The following is a 21,202-nucleotide window of genomic DNA, read 5'->3' on the forward strand; positions in this document are numbered from 1 at the left end:
CATGCCCTTTATTCTGTTAACCAGTTTGGCACCATCTTTTCTTTTTAATATTTAACCGGATTCTCGATGTGACTTTGAACCTCGCTGCTTCCGTCCTTCTGGGGCATCGGCCCCACCGATTCTGACACCCCTCTTGTTCCCCCCCCTTAACCGTACACCCCACAAGAGAGCTTTCAGGGTGCTGTTCACCCAAGAGGAGGGGGGAAACGGGGAGGGGGGGGCAGCTGTTGGGATGCAAAGGGCTGAGCCTTCAGACACCAAAACCAGGACTTTCCCCAAAAACTTTCTTCTGGGCAACTTGAAAATCTTTGAAGGAACCCCCCCCCCCCAAATCCTTATTTCCCCCCTTCCCCAATTCCGGAACTCTTGACCGTTTGAGAAAAAAACGGAAGAGAGTCCACAAACGGGAAGGAATTCGGTGCTTTGCGGGTTCTACAGGTAGTCCTCGACTTATGACAGTTCGTTTAGTGACCATTCAAAGTGGCACTGAAAAAAAGGGACTTAAAAGTGACCGTGTTTCACACTTACGACCGTTGCAGCCTCCCCGTGTTCGAACTTCGTAGGCTTGGCAACTGGCATGTACTTACGCCTGTTGTAGCGTCCCAGGGTCCCGTGATTCCGTTTTTTTGCGACCTTCTGACAAGCAAAGTCGATGGGGGAAGCCAGATTCACTTAACAACCGGGTTACTCAACTTATAAACGGCAGTGCTTCACTTAACAACCGTGGCAAGAAAACTCATAAAAGGGGGAAAAAATTCATTTAACAAGGGTCCTGCTTAGCAAGATCATTTAGGGGTGGTCGTACGTCGAGGACTATCTCTCTGTACCCGGAGAAGAGCAGGCAGGTACTTACGAGTCCCCGAAGGATGAATTCGCAGCTCTACACTTTAATCCCATTAAATTAAGAAAAAGAGCACTTTTAAAAAATAAAATAAAATGGTTTAATTTTCACAAAGGAAAAGCAGAATTGTTTAAATCCTGGCTGGATGCCTGTTGAGTGGGCAGAGGGTGATGGGAACTGTAGTCTCACCCTTCTGGAATGCCCAAGACTGGAAGGAGGAGGAGGGAATTTAGCGGGAGACCAGAAAGAAATTCGGGGTGACAGAAACCCTAATTCCATCTCTCTACAACCTTCTTCCAACGAGAGCGAAATTCCCAAGGAGTCATTCTTCCGATCCAAAACTCAAAAGTAGCAAGACTTGGGGGGGGGGAACCTTTCCTGCAGGGGGGAGGGATGCAGGGTCTTCCACCTGTCTTGGACCCCAACTCCTATGAGCCTCAGCCCACCCACCCCCCTTCTGGTGGAGAGTTCCAGTCCAACCCATTCAAAGAGCGCCTGGTCGGAGGAGCTGCTGTTCCAGATGGAGATGGTTGAAGGCATCTCCAGCAGCTTCTGGGTCGCCTTGTCCAGGGTCTGCCTTCCTGGAGGGAGGGTCTCCTCAGGGGAAAGGCTTCTCCGGGGGCAGGTGGAGGCTGGCGTCCAGGAAGATGATGAGGGTGCCAATGGTGGTGAAGACGATGAAGGTCCAGAAGAAGAGACGGTCTACCACGAAGGCCACGTACTCCCAGTCTTCCTTCAGCTGCAGAGGTTGGGGGAGAGGAGAGAGGTCCATGGATCGGAGTGGGGGGGGGGGGTTGGAAAGGCCCCTTCCACCACCCGAGTGACCCATGAGGGAGGGAGGAAGCTGGGGAGGGGCCCTATTGTCCCCTTGCGCTGTCCAACCTGGGGACCTTCCAGTTGGAGGGTCTACCCACCTACACACTTCTTCCAGAGGCAAAGTTCTCACAAGCCATCTGGAGGGGGTAAGGGTGGGCAAGCTGCCTTGGGGGTCCGGGGGAGGGGAGAAGGGGGGTCAAAAAAAGTCAAGGTGGCCCCCAACATGTGTTCAAAGTCCACCCCATCCATGAAAAGGGTCAGGACTTTTTTTGGGGGGGGGCCATCTTGAGTTTTGGGACCCACAGAAGATCTGGGAATTGGTTGCTCCTTCCCTCCCTCCCTCCCTCTGGCCATCACTCTGCTAAACAAATAATTCCTTCAACACTGTCGAACTATTTACTGAATCTGCGCTACTATTAATCGTTTCATAGTTCCCATCACCAATCTCTTTCCACTTATGACTGTATGACTATAACTTGTTGCTGGCAATCCTTATGATTTATATTGATATATTGACCATCAATTGTGTTGTAAATGTTGTACCTTGATGAACGTATCTTGTCTTTTATGTACTCTGAGAGCATCTGCACCAAGACAAATTCCTTGTGTGTCCAATCACACTTGGCCAATAAAATTCTATTCCAATATTTTCCTTCCTTCTCCCTCCCTCCCTTCCTCTCTTTCTTCCATTTTCCTCCCTCCCTCTCTTTCTTTTATTTTCCTTCCTTCATTCTTTCTCCCTCCCTCTCTTCCTTCCATTTTCCTCTCTCCTGCCCTTCCTTTTATTTTCCTCCCTTCTCCCTCCCATCTCCTCCCTCTTTTCCCCCCTCCCTCCCTCTCTTCCTTCCTTCCTTCCCACCCTCTCCCATCTCCTCCCTCCTCCTTCCCTCTCTTTCTTTTATTTTCCTTCCTTCATTCTTTCTCCCTCCCTTCCTCCCTTCCATTTTCCTACTTTCCTTCTCCCTCCCTCTCTTCCTTTTATGTTCCTTCATTCTCCTTCCCATCTCCTCCCTCTCTTCCCCCCTCCCTCCCTCTCTTTCTTCCTGTTATTCCCCTCCCTCCCTCTCTCCCTCCCTCCCCCTCCCACTGACCGCATCGTAGTCTTCCTGCTCCTGGAGCTGCTGGGCCATGTAGAGGACCGCGTCCATGGCAGACTGGAGGTCTGGTGGGAGGGCCAGGCAGTGGCTGGGACCATCGATGAATCTCTTCATGTCCATGGAGAAGACCTCCAGCTGGAACCTTGGGAGAGACGAGGAAGAAGGGACCCTCTGCTCATTGACCGGCCCGAGTCTTTGGCCAAGTCTAACCGCTTGGTCTAAAAATTGGCAGCTCCAAATTTCAACCAGCAAATGCTCAGTCTTACATATAGGAAAAAAGAACTCTAAAACTAAGTACATACTAGATGGACATTACCTTACAGACGACCCCCATCCCGTTAAAGACCTTGGAGTTTTCATGTCAAATGATCTAAGTGCCAAAGCCCACTGCAACTACATAGCAAAAAAAGCTCTAAGAGTTGTAAACCTAATTTTGCGTAGCTTCTTTTCCAAAAACACCACACTACTAACCAGAGCATATAAAACATTTGCTAGACCAATTCTAGAATACAGCTCACCTGTTTGGAACCCTCACCACATCTCTGACATCAATACAATTGAACGTGTCCAGAAATATTTTACAAGAAGAGTTCTCCATTCCTCTGAAAACAACAAAATACCTTATCCCACCAGACTTGAAATCCTAGGCTTAGAAAACTTGGAACTCCGTCGCCTTCGACAAGACCTAAGTTTAACTCACAGAATCATCTATTGTAATGTCCTTCCTGTCAAAGACTACTTCAGCTTTAATTGCAATAATACAAGGGCAACCAATAGATTTAAACTTAATGTAAACCGCTTTAATCTAGATTGCAGAAAATATGACTTCTGCAACAGAATCATCAGTGCTTGGAATACTTTACCTGACTCTGTGGTCTCTTCTCATAATCCTAAAAGCTTTAACCAAAAACTTTCTACTATTGACCTCACCCCATTCCTAAGAGGACCATAAGGGGCGTGCATAAGCGCACAAACGTGCCTACCGTTCCTGTCCTATTGTTTTTCTTTTCTTCTTCCTATATATGTTTATATGTGTATATACTACATAATCTTTTTGTATGATGTGACAAATAAATAAATAAAAAAAAAAAAAAAGTCTTCCTCAAACAGTTTAAAATCCATGGACTTTATACCACATATGTTCATAAGTCTCCAATTCCATATCACATCTCCAACATTTTTTACTAATTTTTTTATCCATTTGTGACAATCTTACTGGAGTCAAATACCATTTCCAAACAACTTTGTAATTATGCTCTAATTATAAATGTGATAAGGTTAAAAAGTTTTGGCAACAATTGGAGAAAATGATATTTGAAATGATGGGGAAAGTAGTAACATTGAGAGTGGAAACTATATTATTGTTGGTAATTAAGGAAATAGAATTAACAAAATATGAAAAAGAATTGATTAGAATTATGATTATAATAGGTAGAATTATAATAGCTAGATATTGGAAATTAGATGTGATTTTTAGAATAGAAGAGTGGAATTCTGAAATGTGGAAATTAGCTTTAAATGATAAAATGACATGTGATATTAAAATTAGAAGTAGTGTGTATAAAGAAGATATTTTCTGGAAGATTTGGAAACCATTCGTGGACTATGCGCTTGGAAAATTGGACGCCTCGGTACCTGTACCTCGAGAATGTGGATTTTGGCAATCATGAGGACATATCCGAAGACCCAAATCTTCTTTTTTTATGTATAGCACAAGGGTGGAATAATGTAATGGTGTTTTTTTTCTGTTTGTTAGAAAAAAAATTTAAAAAATAAATCCATGGACTTTGACTCCCAGAATCCCCCACCCCAGTTCAGCCAGCAGGCCTGCCTGGGGCTGAGAGGATCCGCTCCTTGGAAGTTTGCTTCGCACCCCATGGGAAAGATCTCGGAAAGGACTCGGGATCTAGGCCTGGTTTTCTTGACTCCCAAGGATCCAAGAATCTGGGAGCCTTTTCTGCAAAGTTCTCTTCCCAAAACCACCAAGGGGCTGTTTGAAGGTGGGCTGGAAGTAGGAGACCCTCTTCGTGCTAGCACATCTCCCGTTTTGGGAAATATCCCAAAATTATTTCTCTCTCCCTCCCTCCCTCCCTCTCCTCTCCTCTCTCCCTTCCCCCTTCCTTCTCCCTCCTTCCTCTCTCTCATTTCCTTCTTCTCTTCCCTTGCCTCCTTCCCTATTTCCTTTCCTCCCTTCCTTTCCCTCTTTCTCCCTCCCTCTGTTTGTCCCTCCCTCCCTTCTTTCTTCCCTCCATTCCTCCCTGATTCTGTCTCCCTCCCTCTCCCTCCATTCCTTCTTCCTTCCCTGCCTGTTCCTCCCTTCCTCCTCTATCCTACCCCTCCCTCTCTATTTCCTTTCCTCCCTTCCTCTCTCTTTCTCTCTTTTCTCCCTCTCTTTCTTTTCTCCTTTCCTTCCTCTCTCCTTCCTGCGCTTTTTCCTTCCCTCTCTTCCTCCCTCTCTTTTTCCCTCCTTCCCTCCCCTCCCTCTCCCTCCTTCCCTCCTCTCCTTTCCTTTCACCTGCGTCTCTTCCTCCTTCCTTCCCTCCCTCCCTCTGCATTCCTTTCCTACCCTAAAGCCCCCCCCCCACATTTCTACCTGTTGGGTTTGGAGAAGTCGCAGGTGGGGGTCCGGATAAAATACTCGTTGGCATAGCGGCTGCTCTTCACCTTCACCTTGGGAGGGGGGGCTGGGAGGGGCGGTTCCGGCTTCGGTCGCCGCAGGCACAAATACCGAGGGAGCCTGTGGAGGAAGACCTAGGGAAGAAGGAAGGAAGGAAGGAAGGAAGGAAGGAAGGAAGGAAGGGAGGGAATCTTCTTCCATTTCTCCTCCTCTTTTGAACCCAACTGAGTTTCCCACCCAGGAAGCATAGCTTTAAAATAACACAATTTAAACAGTGCAAAAATAAATCAATGTTAATCTAAAGTGAAAACAAAAACAAAACCAAAAAGTGGAATAAACGGGCTGACATCCGTCAGAAATGGCATAGGGTCTCCTGCTTGGGTGCGGGGGTGGGATGGGGTTGGACTAGATGACCTCCAAGGTCCCTTCCAACTCTGCTCCTTCCAACCCAAGATCTCACTGGTGTCAACTCGCAAAGCACCCCTGGCCTCTCTCGAGTTGCCATAGGCAAGGGGGGGATGGGAAACCAACGAAGCAGCAGGAGCGCATTCCAGACACATCTCTCTCAAGGCTGTCTCCCAAGGTTACACACAGTGGCTGGAAGGGAATGATCTCTACAACCCCAGCTCCGGTTGGTGAATGTGACTGATGACACACCTTGGGGCAGGGGTCACCAAACTTTCGAACCTCAGGGACCACTAAATTTCATAATTTTAAATCCCGCGGACCACTAGTATGGTGTTGTTGTTGTTGTTTTTTAAAAAAAGGATAAATAGTATTTAGTGCAATATAAAAAATGCAAATGATTTTTCTGCGGACCACCGAAATTTTCTCGTGGACCACTGGTTGGTGACCACTGCCCTGGGGGGCAGGCGGGAAACAGAGTCATGATTGGGGGGTAAATTACATGGGTTCAAAGTTGGCTTCACTTGGGAATGTGCCGAAATGAAGCTGCTAAGGAATAACTGGATTTCTTTTGAAACCTGGCTCGAGGCTCATGATTTAATTAGGGCATCCTTCGGAACCCTGACAACTGGCTCCTTGGGCAGCCGCAGGACAGTCCTGGCCCAGGCTTAGCACCCGGTCTCCCAGGACACCCCGATCAGATCTCCCCCTTTGGGGGATCGATGGAGGAGGAGTGGCTTTCCGGCTTTCCTAGAAGGCTTACATTACACTGGATCCCACCAGAGGCTAAATCCATAGATCGGCCCCCTCTGTTGAAAACCTCCATTGATGGCCGGAGGGTCATACGGGTGGTGGAGACAATGTTTCTTAATTAATTAAATTTTAATTAATTAAATTTCTAGGTTCTATCATATTGCAAGATCTAAAATGGACAGCTAACATCAAAAACATCATCAAAAAAGGACAACAAAGAATGTTCTTTCTGCGCCAACTCAGTAAGCTCAAACTGCCCAAGGAGCTGCTGATCCAGTTCTACAGAGGAATTACTGAGTCTGTCATTTGCACCTCTATAACTGTCTGGTTCGGTTCTGCAACCCAGCAAGAAAGACACAGACTTCAGAGGATAATTAGAACTGCAGAAAAAATAATTGCTACCAACCTGCCTTCCATTGAGGACCTGTATACTGCACGAATCAAGAAGAGGGCCGTGAAAATATTTACAGACCCCTCGCATCCTGGACATAAACTGTTTCAACTCCTACCCTCAAAACGACGCTATAGAGCACTGCACACCAGAACAACTAGACACAAGGACAGTTTTTTCCCGAAGGCCATCACTCTGCTAAACAAATAATTCCCTCAACACTGTCAAACTATTTACTGAATCTGCACTACTATTAATCTTCTCATAGTTCCCATCACCAATCTCTTTCCACTTATGACTGTATGACTATAACTTGTTGCTGGCAATCCTTATGATTTATATTGATATATTGACCATCAATTGTGTTGTAAATGTTGTACCTTGATGAACGGATCTTTTCTTTTATGTACACTGAGAGCATCTGCACCAAGACAAATTCCTTGTGTGTCCAATCACACTTGGCCAATAAAAAATTCTATTCTATTCTATTCTATTCTATTCTATTCTATTCTATTCTATTCTATTCTATTCTATTCTATTATGAGCTGCGGTGGGCGCAGTGGTTACAGTGCAGTCCTGCAGGCTACTTCTGCTGATCACCAGCTGCCTGCAATTTGGCAGATCGAATCTCACCAGGCTCCAGGTTGACTCAGCCTTCCCTCCTTCCGAGGTTTGTAAATGAGGATTGAGATTGTTGGGGGGCAAGAGGCTGACTCTGTAAACCGCTTAGAGAGGGGCTGTAAAAGCCCTGTGAAGCGGTATATAAGTCTAAGGGCTGTTGCTATTGCTATTAAACTACCGATAGAAGAGAATATTTGTAGATTGGGGTTCGTTTGCGGGGTCCTTGGTGCTCTCTGAGCTGGGTTGTTTTCTTCCAGACGTTTCATGACCCAACTAGGGAACATCATCAGAGCTAGAAGGGAGGGGGGTTTGCGGAGAGGAGGAGGAGGAGGAGGAGGAGGGGAAGGAAAAACACTTTGGGGTCCTTGGTAGTCTTTGAGCTTGGGAGTATTCTTGAAGACGTTTCATGACCCAACTAGGGAACATCATCATCGCTAGAAGGGAGGGGGGTTTGTGGAGAGGGGGAGGGGGAGGGGGAGGAGGAGGAGGAGGAGGAGGAGGAGGGGAAGGAAAAACACTATAGGGTCCTTTGTATTCTGGAAGATGTTTCATGACCCAACTAGGGAACATCATCGGTGCTAGAAGGGAGGAGGAGGAAGATAGGAAAGAGGGAAGGAGGGAGGGGGAAGGAGGAAGAGGACCGTGGTGCTCTTTGAGCTGGGTGGTTTTCTTGAAGACGTTTCATGACCCAACTACGGAACATCATCAGTGCTAGAAGGGTGTGTGGGGGTTTGCGGAGAGGAGGAAGGAGAAGGTGGGGGGAGGAGGAGGAGGAGGAGGAGGACCGTGGGGACTGATCTTGAGCTGTGTATTTTCTTGGGGACCATTTTATCATCCAACTAAGTGAGCTCATCAGTGCTCCATGAGGTCCATCCGTGACCCTTGTCCGACGGACGATGTCATGAAACGCCTTCAGGTCAACTGCCCGGCTCAGGGGGGCCCTCCGAGGGACCCCGCAGGCAGGAGGACCCCCCTGGCCCGCTTTACCTGCCTGACCCAGAAGGGCATCTTGTAGGAGCTGGGCGAGCGGTGGTGGATGTTCAGGACGACCACGCTGAGGATGACGGAGAAAGTGACCAGGATCATGGTGAACATGAGGTACTTGATGATGATGGGTACCGCCAGGGACGTCTCCGGGACCTTTTTGGCCAGCAGCAGCAGGAAGACGGTGAGGGTGAGGAGGGCGAAGATGGAGAGGGTCATCTTCTCGCCTGGGTCAAGGAGAAGGAGGAGACGTCGGCTCTTTGGCCAAGGACCCCCAGCCCAGCAGAGGGACCGCAGCCTCTGGATCCACAGCAGGAGGAAGTTCAGGCACAGGGGGGAAACTAGGGGGCCTGCACTGAAATCCCCGCATAGGAGAACCAGCTTCACACTGCAGGGACCTCCCTATGAAGCGAGAATGGGATGGGAATGGGATGGAGGGGAAAGGAAAGGAAAGGAAAGGAAAGGAAAGGAAAGGAAAGGAAAGGAAAGGAAAGGAAAGGAAAGGGAGAAGAGGAGAGGAGAGGAGAGGAGAGAAGAGAAGAGGAGAGGAGAGGAGAGAATATAGGAATGGAAATGGAAAGGAAAGGGAAAATAGAATGGAATGGAATGGAATAGAATGGAATAGAATAGAATAGAATAGAATACGGAATAGAATATGGAATAGAATAGAATAGAATAGAATAGAATAGAATAGAATAGAATAGAATAGAATAGAATAGAATAGAAAATATGGAATGGAATGGAATGGAATAGAATAGAATAGAATAGAATAGAAAATATGAAATGGAATGGAATAGAATAGAATAGAATAGAAAATATGGAATGGAATGGAATGGAATGGAATAGAATAGAATAGAATAGAATAGAATAGAATAGAATAGAATAGAATAGAATAGAAAATATGGAATGGAATGGAATGGAATGGAATGGAATAGAATAGAATAGAATAGAATAGAATAGAATAGAATAGAATAGAATAGAATAGAAAATATGAAATGGAATGGAATAGAATAGAATAGAATAGAAAATATGGAATGGAATGGAATGGAATGGAATGGAATAGAATAGAATAGAATAGAATAGAATAGAATAGAATAGAATAGAATAGAAAATATGAAATGGAATGGAATAGAATAGAATAGAATAGAACAGAATATGGAATAGAATAGAATAGAATAGAAAATATGGAATGGAATGGAATGGAATAGAATAGAATAGAATAGAAAAGAGTAGAATAGAATAATAGAATAGAAAATATGGAACGGAACAGAACAGAATAGAATAGAAAATATGGAATGGAATGGAGTGGAATGGAATGGAATGGAATAGAAAAGAAAAGAAAAGAAAAGAAAGAAAAGAAAAGAAAAGAAAAGAAAGAAAAGAAAAGAAGAGAAAATGCAAAACACAGAACATATATAGCCTATAATATAGAATACGGAATGCTCCATCTCTTCCTTCTTAGACATCCCCCCCTTAAAAGGATGAGCTCTACTTCAGGGGTCCTGGGAGGAGGCCCCCCAGGCAGAATAAGAGGCTGGAGAGAAATTGAGGTGAGGGGAACTTTGTAAAATTGGTACAAAATTTTGCTAACTGCCTCCAATGCGTCCTGATAAGCTATGTCCCGTCCCCCCCCCCCCCCGCCATTCCAAACCACCACTGGGACCTCCACAGCTGTAGAAAGTGGGGGTTTGGGTTTGGGTTCAAAGGAGAGATGTCCCCCGTACGGAACGGGGCAACGTCCTGCGGCCCTCTTGGCTCGGTCAATCCGCCACGGCAAAACTCACCATAGGGCAATTCAACCGTTCAATTTAGTTATTTAAAACATGGTTTTCATTTCTGTCATTCACACTTCATTTTGTCCTTCCTCTCTTTAATGAGTCTATTCCAGAGGTCTCCAACCTTGGCAACTTATAAGACTTGTGGACTTCAACTCCCAGAGTTCCTCAGCCTGTAGCCCGGGGGCCATATCCAGCCTGTCGGGTACTTAGATCTGGGCTGTGGGGTTATTGGGCCGGGGCCATCCTGGCTGTGGGGCCATCCTGGTGTAGGAATTTAGCACCCACCCCCCTCCTAGAAGAATGAAATATTTTAGAAAATATTTAAAAGGCAGAATATATTTCCCTGGATGAGAAATGGAGAAACGTGTTTTAAAGACAAAGCAGCTTCCTGACTCCCCCCCCCCACCTTTGTCAATGGGCCATTAAAGCCTCAGCTAAGCTCACTCATTTCCCCCCCACCTTTGTCAACCATCATCTGCATCATAATAGAACCCATCTAGCAACTGAAACTCACCACATGGCACCTGGGAAGATTACATCAGCCAGCAAGGCTAGCTAAGACCCCCACCCCCTGGGAGTCTGACAGCCAATCAGGGTACTCTTCCTGTGCCCCAGAAAGTTCAAAGCTCAGAGAAAGCATAAAGCCAGGGGGCACACAGGATCTCAGCCCTTTTCTGTTCAGGAACTCAAGCCATGTGATTCTGACCACCATTAAACCATCTTTCCAAGCAGCCTCCATGTTTCCAGTGTCTTCGTCCCCACTTGGAACTGAACCCAGATGGATATTTCTTCCAACACTGGAAACAGTGAAGGACCGGCCCCAGTTGCCTCTGCCAGCGAAAACGGAGCTCGCAAGGGCTGTATGTGGCCCTCTCGAATTGCGTTTTCACTGGCGGAGGGTTGCAGGTGGCCCCTGCAGCTGAAAACAGAGCTGGGGAGCCTGTTTTCACTGGCAGAGCACTCAGGCCGCCACAGGCCACGCCCACTCACACCCACACACCCACGGTCAAACCCAACCCTGACGCGGCCCTCAATCAGAGGTGGGTTTCAGCAGGTTCTGATCAGTTCTGGAGAACCGGTAGCGGAAATTTTGAGTAGTTCAGAGAACTGATAATAAAAATTCTGACCGGCCCTGCCCCCATTGATCCTCTGCCTCCCAAGTCCCAGATGATCGGGAGGAAATGGAGATTTTGCAGTATCCTTCCCCTGCCACGCCCACCAAGCCATACCCACCAAGCCACACCTACCGAACCGGTAGTAAAAAATTTTGAAACCCACCACTGCCCTCAATAAAATTGAGTCCAACACCCCTAGACCCTCCCCCGTGGTCGTCTGCCACGAAAGAACCCGAAGCCACTCGCGGTCGACTCACCAGCGTCCGGCGGGAGGTAAAACACGAAGATGGCCAGGATGGTGATCAAGATACAAGGGATGATGACGTTGATGAGGTAGAAGAGCGGTTTACGGCGGATGATGAGGTAGAAAGTGATGTCCTCGTAGAGCGGATCTCCCGGATGCGTGTTCTTACGGGAGGGTTTGTGCTGGAACTCCCACTGCCCGTTGTCTGGGGAAAAGAAAAAAGGAAGGTCGGGGGTCTTCCTCTGAAAAGAAGACCTCTGACCCCAACGCTTGCATCACCTCCAGTGGGGCCCGGAGGTTCCCTCTCAGCCGAGAAGCCCCCTTATACTTTGAGCAGACTGAGGAAGGGCCCAGAAAGATGGCGTTGGACAAAGCCGGGGAGTTCCGGAGAGAGGACGGTGTGCACAAAAGGGGGGATTTTATGGATCAATTCTGAGTTTGATCGACCCGGGATAGAAGGCCGCCCTGCTTCAGATCCCTTTGAGGACGGATTAAGACAAAGTTCCCCAAACTTTCTGGGTTGGCAGCCCAGAATGGGGGGAAGGGAGGAAAGAGGGGAGATTTTGTGGGTGGGACAAGCATGTGTGTATTCCCAGGCACGCGCACAAGCATATACAACATTTCCTCGCGAGAGTAGGGCCATGTACACATGTATGTGAGGGGCGTGTGACCTGGGAGCAAGGACTTTGGGTTTTCGTTTGGGTGGGGAAAACCTCGGGCCCTTCAGAGTCGGGTTAGCGTCAGGGCTCCAAGTAACAGGCCCCAGGCAATCGAAACTCTGAGGTTTCCTCAAAGTAAGAATTTAATAGGAAAGTTGTATTGGCACAGCTGGTGAAAACCTGACTCTGAAGGGCCCGAGGGTTTCCCCACCCAAACTAAAACCCAAAGTCCTTGCCCCGGAGGTGGGCTTCACATAATTTAACAACCGGTTCACCCAGCACCAAAAATGTGAGCACACGTGTGCGTATGGTCACTTTGCTTGCATGTACACCCTCCACACATGCGCACACGGCCTGAATATGTGGCTAAATAGGACAGCAGGTCGCTGCTACCGGTTCTCCCGAACCGGTCCCAACCGGCTGAATCCCACCACTGCCTTGCCCCCAGGTCACATGTCCATCACATGGTCCAATCGGGTCACAGTCCCAATTCAGTTGGATTCAGTCCACGCCTTCCCAGCACCTGGTGAGAATGACCTTGGTTCCCAGGGGAAAGAATTTTATTTTGGCTACAGTTCACCAGCTGTGTCTATCTTCCCCCATCCTGTTCCCACAGCTTCATCCGGCCTGACTCCAATATGGCTTCAGGGATGACAGGAACATTGCATGAATTGGAAACGGAAGAAGGGTTTCCTGTGAAATCCTTCCTTGGTTAATTGAACAAAGCTGGCCTGCGGGTTTCGTGCGATATCGATTTTGATCACATAGTTGGGTTCGTGCAGCACACGGGCAAGCGTCCACCCCATGGCGGGCACAAATCGGGCGACTTTTCCTCACCGATAAACGTGTTTTCGTATATCAGGATCTCCTTCACCTCCTGCCCTTCCTCGTTGATGGGATGCAGGAGGGTGATTTCCGAGGCGTCGTAAGTGTACGAGCGGAAGACCATCGTGCAGTTTTGCCAATCGAATGGGAAATAGGTCACCTGGAATCGCACAAAAACACGAGCGGGAGAACCGAGGGAGCATCTGCCGCCTTGACGTAGGGCGGGAACCAACGTCCTCCTTTATGAAGCAGTCCTCGACTTACGACCACGATTGGGAGCACAATTTCCATTGCTCAGCAAGGAGGTCGTTAAGAGGAGTGGCGGCACAGTGGTTAGAATGCAATACAGGCGGTCCTCGACTTACAACTTTCGAAGTTGCAACAACACTGAAAAAAGTGACTTATGACCATTTTAGCGTCCCTATGGTCATCTAAAATTCAGGTGTTTGGCAATGGACTTTTATTTATGATGGTTGCAGCGTCCCAGAGTTGCATGATCCTCTTTTGCAACCTCCTGACAATCAATGGGGAAGGCGAATTTGCTTAACAACCATGTGACTAACTTAACAACAGCAGATATTCACTTAACAACCGTAGGTCATCAAACGGGGCAACACTCGTTGAAGATCTGTCTTGCTTAGCGATGGAAATTTTGGGCTCCGCTGCGGTTGTAAATAGACTGAACTACAAAGCCCATCATGCGGAGGGAGCGGAGTCGAACCTGGATGCTGCAGCTGCTCCGATAGAGGGCTGGGGGCTGCCACTGGACCCTCCCGCTGTGATGCACCAGGACGTTCACACTGAGAGCAATGTCGAAGCCGCCGTCGTTGCTGCATGGAAAACGAGAAGAGCGAGACGCTGTCGCGGGCGGACAAGAAAAGGGAAACCGGCCGTCCCTTCGACGGGAAAACGAGGCGCCCAAAACCTTTGGCCAGAGGGTTGCAGTCGCTTTTAGACGGAGGTTTAGCCTCCCGGGGGGCAGAGGAACGTCCCCTCTAAGTGGGTGGCTCAAGATGGAAAGTGATTTCATTAATTTAATTCAGCTCAACTGGAAAAATCCCTAAAATGTCTTCCGCCTTTTCCTTTTCCTTTCCTTCCTCAATTCCTTTCTTTCTTCCTTTTCTCATCTCCTTCCTTTCTTCCTCCCTTCCTTTTTTCTATCCTTTCTTTTCTCATGTTCCTCCCTCCCTCCCTCCCCCTTAATTCCTTCCTTCCTTCCTTCCTTTTCTAATCTCCTTCCTTCCTTTCCTTTCCTCTCCTCCCTCCCTTAATTCCTTCCTTCCTTCCTTTTCTCATCTCCTTCCTTCCTCCCTCCCTCCCTCCCTCCCTTGGTTGGACTAGATGACCTCCAAGCTCGCTTCCAACTTTATTCTGATTGAGGGGCCAAAGAAGAAAGGGGGGGGTGTCAACCTATCCTCCAAAGCACCTGAGGGCAGGACAAGAAGCAACCAATGGAAACTAAGCAAGGAGAGAAGCAACTTAGAACTAAGAAGAAATTTCCTGACCGTGGGAACAATTAACCAGTGGAACTCCGTGCCTCCAGAAGTTGTGGGTGCTTCATCACTGGAGGTTTTTAAGAAGAGATTAGACAGCCATTTGTCTGAAATAAGATCTCCAGATTGAGCAGGAGGTTGGACTAGAAGACCTCCAGGGTCCCTTCCAGCCCTATTCTGATGGATTGAAAGGCTCCTGCCAGCTCCAACACCCCACCCCACCCCAACTGTTATTGGCACGGCCAGCACCAAGATTCTAGTCCTCATGAAGGCTCACTTGTTCATGAGAACGATATCTGGGAGCCACACTTCGTCTGCACCGAGTCGGATGGACGTGATTCCTTCGAATTCGGCCGGATCCCAGGTGAGCCGATAGTCGATCCACTCCTGAGAGAGGAAGGAAAGTCCGGTGAGGAAGAGGATGGAAGAATCAAGCAGGGAAAAAAAAAAAGAGGGAAATTATAGACCAGCCAGAGAGTTACTGAATTATAATTTTATAAGCTATAGGCGGTCCTTGACTTACAACAGATCATTTAGTGACTGTTCAAAGTCACAACAGCACTGCAAAAAGGGGCTTATGACCATGTTTTCACACTCACGACCATCGGCGCATCGCCATGGTAACGCCTGGCAAATTCAGACGCTTGGCATGTAGTTATGTCTGTCGCAGCATCCCGGGGTCACGTGATCCCCTTCGGCGACCTTCTGACCAGCAAAGTCCACGAGGAACCCAGATTTGCTAAACGACCGCGCGACTCACTTAACAACGGCAACGATTGGGCTCAACTGTGGTTGTAAGTCGAGGACAACATGTCTACGGCACAGCGGAAGACTTAAGAAGGAGTTACGGGGCAGAAATTTGTGAGTTTCTCTGGATGTCTTCAATTTTTGGCAACCCAGATGGAGCCACGTCGGTGGGCTCAGCTGGCCAGAAGCTCTGCGCTTTGTGGCTGTTATAGGCAATATCCCTCTTGCTACAGGCTCAGACAACCCCCCTCCCCAGAATCTCTACACAGGTGTCCTCAAACCCATGTCTCTCTCTTCCTCTCCCCCACCCTCAAATAACTGCTCTCTCTTCTATTCCAGCTTCAAATTTCTCCACCTGTTTGGCCCTCTGAGAACAAAAAACCATCCCTGCTTTTCTAATGCAGAGGAAGAAGGGTCCCTATAAGGCAAAAAAGTCAAGATGGCAGTCTGTGGTTGTTGTTTTTTTAACTCACCTGGTCCAAGTAGACCTTTGTGGTCAGTTCTTCATCCTTTTCATTCTGCAAAAAAAAATAAAAAATGTGTGCATTTGTGTGCTTTCCAGAGCCACCGTATTGCTGGGACTTTCAACACTCAGAAAAAAAAAGTGGGGGGGTGGTTGAAAACAGCCTCCCAGAAAGAGCCAGAAACTGAGGGAGGGGCTGCCCCCCCCATGGTGGATGGGTTCATGCTAATACTGGACCTCAGGCCTTCGTTTGGACTCCAGCACTGAACCAGGGCGTTGACTAGATGATCTCGGGGACCCCCTCCAAGGTTCTAGATTCCTCAACTAGCACAGACCTGGGCAGGGGGTCCGTACTTAGCTAAGGAGAGGAGGTTTCTGGAGGAGGGGTCTCCTTGGGGTCTCTCCCCCCAAGGAAATGTTTTTATTCGATCCATAAACCCTTCGGCTTTGAAATATGGATGATTTAATCCTTCCCGCTTCGGTTATATTGCAGTGATTCAAAAGCCTTTTTTTTTTTTTCTTCTTCATTTGCTGCCTCGCCTGGTTTCTTAGAAAAAAAACAGATCAGACCAGGATCCGGCACAAACCCCCATTGCTAAGTTGCCTCACCTGCCACAGCTCTGAACAGAAGCCGTCCTAAGTTGGCTCCAGTTGCTGAGAAAGGTATAGTTTTGTTAAAGGTCAAGGCTATCGCAGTGGTGCAAAGCCAGGACTGAGAATTGCGCGCCCAAATCCCTAAGTTCCACTTTTCCCTCCCTTGTCTGCCCTCCCCATGGCTCCCCTCTCCCCCCCCCCAGGCCAATCAGGTCCAGGCCAGATGTTTTCAGAATGGTCAGTCCAAGCGCCGTCTGGTAAGTGGCTTCATTCCGTCTTGCAGCTGGGTGACCTTGAGGCAGCTTCATAGAGCCGCTACTTCCCTTTTCCCCCAAGCAACCCTCTTCTCCAGAGTTCACGGCCGGCCGACTCGGACTTCAAGGTAGGGAAGCACAAGTAGCTCACGTAAGTGGCTTGGAGATTCCCTCCCCTCCCCTCCCCTCCCCTCCCCCCTCCCATTTATCTTCCTTTATCTTACAGCAATTTTTTTATAACCAACTGGTACTTTTTTCTAAATAACTCCAGGTGGCAAAAATATTTAATACTGCTGCCTCCTTCCTCTTATTTCCCCCAAAATAACAACCCTGTGAGGTAAGCACTGGCCCAAATCACCCAGGCGGCTTTCATGCCTAAGGTGGAACTAGAACTCACCATTTCCTGGTGTTTGGCCCAAAATTACCCAACTGGCTATCATGTCTAAGATGGGACTAGAACTCAACACCTGGTGATTGGCCCAAACTCACTCAACTGGCTTTCATGCCTAAGGAGAGACTAGAACTCCCCAGCACCTGGTGATTGGCCCAAAGTTACCCAGCTGGGTTTTATGCCTAAGGCAGGACTAGAACTCACCATCTCCTAGTGATTGGCCCAAAGTTACCCAACTGGCTTTCATGCCTAAGGCGGGACTAGAACTCACCAGCACCTGGTGATTGGCCCAAAGTTACCCAGCTGGCTTTCATGCCTAAGGCGGGACTAGAACTCACCATCTCCTAGTGATTGGCCCAAAGTTACCCAACTGGCTTTCATGCCTAAGGCAGGACTAGAACTCCCCAGCACCTGGTGATTGGCCCAAAGTTACCCAGCTGGCTTTCATGCCTAAGGCGGGACTAGAACTCACCATCTCCTAGTGATTGGCCCAAAGTTACCCAACTGGCTTTCATGCCTAAGGCAGGACTAGAACTCCCCAGCACCTGGTGATTGGCCCAAAGTTACCCAACTGCTTTCATGCCTAAGGCGGGACTAGAACTCCCCAGCACATGGTGATTGGCCCAAAGTTACCCAACTGGCTTTCATGCCTCCTAAGGCGGGACTAGAACTCCCCAGCACCTGGTGATTGGCCCAAAGTTACCCAACTGCTTTCATGCCTAAGGCGGGACTAGAACTCACCATCTCCTGGTGATTGGCCCAAAATCACCCAGCCGGCTTTCACGCCTAAGGCAGGACTAAAACTCCCCATCTCCTGGTTTTTAGCTTGGTGCTTCAATCAAGACCAAACTGGCTTCATTCTTCCACGATGAGAATGTGAGGCCGGCCGGCCGATCCAACAAATGGGTACAGAGGTGCTTGGAAGTAGGTCATTCCCCCCCCCGCCCAAATTAGGGGCCAGGGGCCAACTGAGCCAGTCCCCTGCCCAGTCCTATCCCCAGAGACCAGTGGCCAAGGTCTTCTTTCAGTCCTAAGACACCCCAATTTCACCAGGCGCCAGGAGACACCAGCTCCAGGCAGGACCGGCAGTGGATGGTGAGTTATTATTAGCTGCCTTCTCAGCTGTTGCAGCTTCCGCCAGCCTCTTGCACACCCGGTACCAAGCATCCAGAGCTCCCAGGGTCCAAGAACACCCTGCACAACCGCTGCCCAAAATAAATCTTGTAGATTTGAGGGGGGGGCACCCCAAGGGGGACAAAGAAGTCTGTCTGGGTCCAAGAGAGGCTCCCCCACCTTGAACTCAGGAGGGAGACCGGAGGCTACTCCACGGCCCATCCTCCCCAGCGGCTCCCCATTGGCGGCCTTTGGACTTATGGGGTGGGTGGGAGCCAAGAGTCCTCCAGAGGTGGCTGAATCTAAGAGCCATTTGTCCCAAATGGTGTAGTACGGTCTCCTGCTTGGAAAAGGAGGGGTGGACTAGAAGACCTCCAAGGTCCCTTCTAACTCCCGTTATTCTTTAATATATCTTATATTCCCACAGGAAACTGGAGCTTGGTTTGGGCAAAATCTGGGGGGCTCCCCTCCAACCAGTGGTGGGATTCAGCCAGTTCGCACCACTTCGGGAGAACCGGTTGTTAACTTTCTGAGCAGTTTGGTGAACTGCTTGTTGGAAGAAATCATTAGGGCAGAGAACCGGTTGTTAAATTATTTGAATCCCACCACTGCCTCCAACCCCCCCAGGGTTCCTGCCCTGTCCCATCCACCCCCAGGATCCCCCCCTCCGTCCCGCTCAGCGACCCCGACTTACTAAGCTGATTAGCTGCGAGAGCGACATGCCCAGCCGCACCGGGACCTTTTGGGAGACGCGGCGGATGGGAAGCACCGAGGCGGAGTAACTCTGGAAGAGCTGCCCTTTCAGGCGCTCCTCGACTTCGGAATCGTCCGCGGCTGGGGAAGGGAGAAAGGAGAAGTTGGGGGGGGAAAGAGGAGGTGGGGAGGGGGGCTAACTCTTGCCTTGCAAGCGCCCTGCAGGCGGACGCCCCCAGCCTTGGCCAACTTAGGGGAAAGTCGGGTTCAAGTAATTTGGGGGACCCTCAAGGGCCCCTCCAAGGCCTACCTGAGACGCTCAGCATCCAGAGCAGCCCCCCAAAGACCACCCAGCCGGGCATGGCGTCCTCCCGCCGGCCTGGGCTCCAGGCAGAACACGTTTTCCCGGCCGCACTTCGCCCCGCGATCCCGGGAAGCTGCCTGCCGGCCCGCCCCCCAAATGCCGGGGAAGGATCGGCTCCAGTTCCCGGGGGGAGGATTACCCAGCTGCTGAAGGCATTTCCGCCCGGCCAGCTGTCCCGTGAAGGGCAGCCAAAGACGGCCGGAGCCTCTCCGGTTACAGCGATGGGGGGGGGGCGATGGGGTGGTGGTCCAGGGGGCGTCCAGGGGCAGACACATCCTCCCTCCGGGCTGGGCAGAGAAGGGGAGCTTAGGGACACCCGGGAAGGAATGCTCCCCCCACCCCCGGGAAATGGGAACTGGCTGAATCCCACCGGAGGGTGTGATCCGCCCGACAATTGGCACCGCTGTCGCCCCCCTAAACCCTATATGAATAGAATAGAATAGAATAGAATAGAATAGAATAGAATAGAATAGAATAGAATAGAATAGAATAGAGAAATGGAATGGAATATGGAATACAGAATACAAATATAAAGAATGCAGAATAGATTGAATATAAAACATAGAGAATAGAATAGAATTAAATGTAGAATAGAACAGAATTCAGAATTAAAATATAGAATAGAATAGAATAAAATATAGAATAGAATAGAATTCAGAATACAAATATAGAATAAAGAATGCAGAATGCAGAATAGATAGAATATAAAATATAGAGAATAGAATAGAATTAAATAGAATTAAATATAACTAAATATAGAATAGAATAAAATTCAGAATTAAAATGTAGAATAAAATTAAATATAGAATAGAATTCAGGATAAGATAAGATAAGATTAGAATAGAATAGAATAGAATAGAATAGAATAGAATAGAATAGAATAGAATAGAATAGAATAGAATAGAATAGAATAGAATAACAGAGTTGGAAGGGACCTTGGAGGTCTTCTAGTCCAACCCCCTGCTGGAGCAGGAGACCCGGCCTACACCATTTCAGACAAATGACTGTCCAATCTCTTCTTCAAAAACCTCCAGTGTTTGGAGCATTCACAACTTCTGGTGGCAAGCTGTTCCACTGGTTAATTGTCCTAGCTATCAGGAAACTGCTCCTTCCTTCTAAGTTGCTCCTCTCCTTGATTAGTTTCCACTTGTTGCTTCTTGTTTCGGTTTACAGCTCCCATCACTGCCAACTGGGGTGAGGGTGGAAACTCCCCCCCCCCATTTGGTACCCCACCGCCATGAACGGGTGAGTGCTTAATTCAAACTTCTGAAACCCCAGGACCAACAAGAACAGGGAAATTCGTGTAGAAATAACAGAATAATGCAGACGGAAGGGACCTTGGAGGTCATCTAGCCCAACCCCCTGCTCAAGCAAGAGTCCTTATATAGCAGGGGTCTCCAACCTTGGTCCCTTTAAAACTTGTGGACTTGGAGACCCCTGTTATATAGTATACCATGCCGACCAAATGGCTGCCTGCCCCACCCCCCACGTCTCTTCTGACAACACCTCCCGTGCTGGAGTACCCACAATTTCTGGTGGCAAGTCGTTCCCCTGATTAATCGTCAGGAAATTTCCGCTTGGAAGTGCGTGCGTTTTTTTGGAAGCCCTGCAACAATCCCCCGCGCCCCAAAAGACCAGGTGCGAAAGAAACTGTAGAAAGTATCCTTTATTTTAGGGTGCCGGAGGGGTGGGGAAGGGGGGGCGGGCCTGATCCTTCGCGCCAGGGATCGGGGCGACGGCTGGACGGAAGCCAATTTCTCATGCAGGGCGCTGAGGACTCGCTTTCCCGCAATTATTGCGAATATGATGAAGTTTCATTATTAATTATTATTATTATTATTGCTTTTCAGTGGGGGTCGAGGGGAAGGGGACAAGGCAAGGGAGGGGGAGAGGCGGGGCCAGGGGCGGGGCTTCGGAGCCCAAGCCCCGCCTTCCCAGCCGCGC

General features: G+C 48.8%; 1 protein-coding gene across 3 annotated transcripts; it reads right to left on the reverse strand.

Annotated features, from left to right (window-relative positions):
- Positions 1-46: 46 nt before the first annotated feature.
- On the reverse strand, positions 47-19,338 carry CHRNB1 (cholinergic receptor nicotinic beta 1 subunit). 3 transcript variants are annotated; one of them, XM_058183683.1, is made up of 11 exons: positions 19,205-19,338; positions 18,896-19,035; positions 15,860-15,904; positions 14,917-15,026; positions 13,868-13,976; positions 13,159-13,306; positions 11,676-11,867; positions 8,529-8,752; positions 5,348-5,491; positions 2,749-2,896; positions 47-1,580 (listed from the first exon to the last, which is right to left on the reverse strand). In XM_058183683.1, exons 1-11 carry the CDS (start codon positions 19,254-19,256, stop codon positions 1,279-1,281), a joined length of 1,614 nt encoding a protein of 537 aa, XP_058039666.1. In that variant the 5' UTR covers positions 19,257-19,338; the 3' UTR covers positions 47-1,278. The 3 variants fall into 3 exon arrangements, with proteins under 3 accessions (XP_058039666.1, XP_058039668.1, XP_058039667.1); XM_058183684.1 differs by having other exon boundaries at positions 1,289-1,580; positions 5,348-5,505; XM_058183685.1 differs by lacking the exon at positions 8,529-8,752 and having other exon boundaries at positions 5,348-5,505.
- Positions 19,339-21,202: the final 1,864 nt, after the last annotated feature.

Source organism: Ahaetulla prasina, chromosome 4 (genome assembly GCF_028640845.1).
Source record: "Ahaetulla prasina isolate Xishuangbanna chromosome 4, ASM2864084v1, whole genome shotgun sequence".
Classification (NCBI taxonomy): domain Eukaryota; kingdom Metazoa; phylum Chordata; class Lepidosauria; order Squamata; family Colubridae; genus Ahaetulla; species Ahaetulla prasina.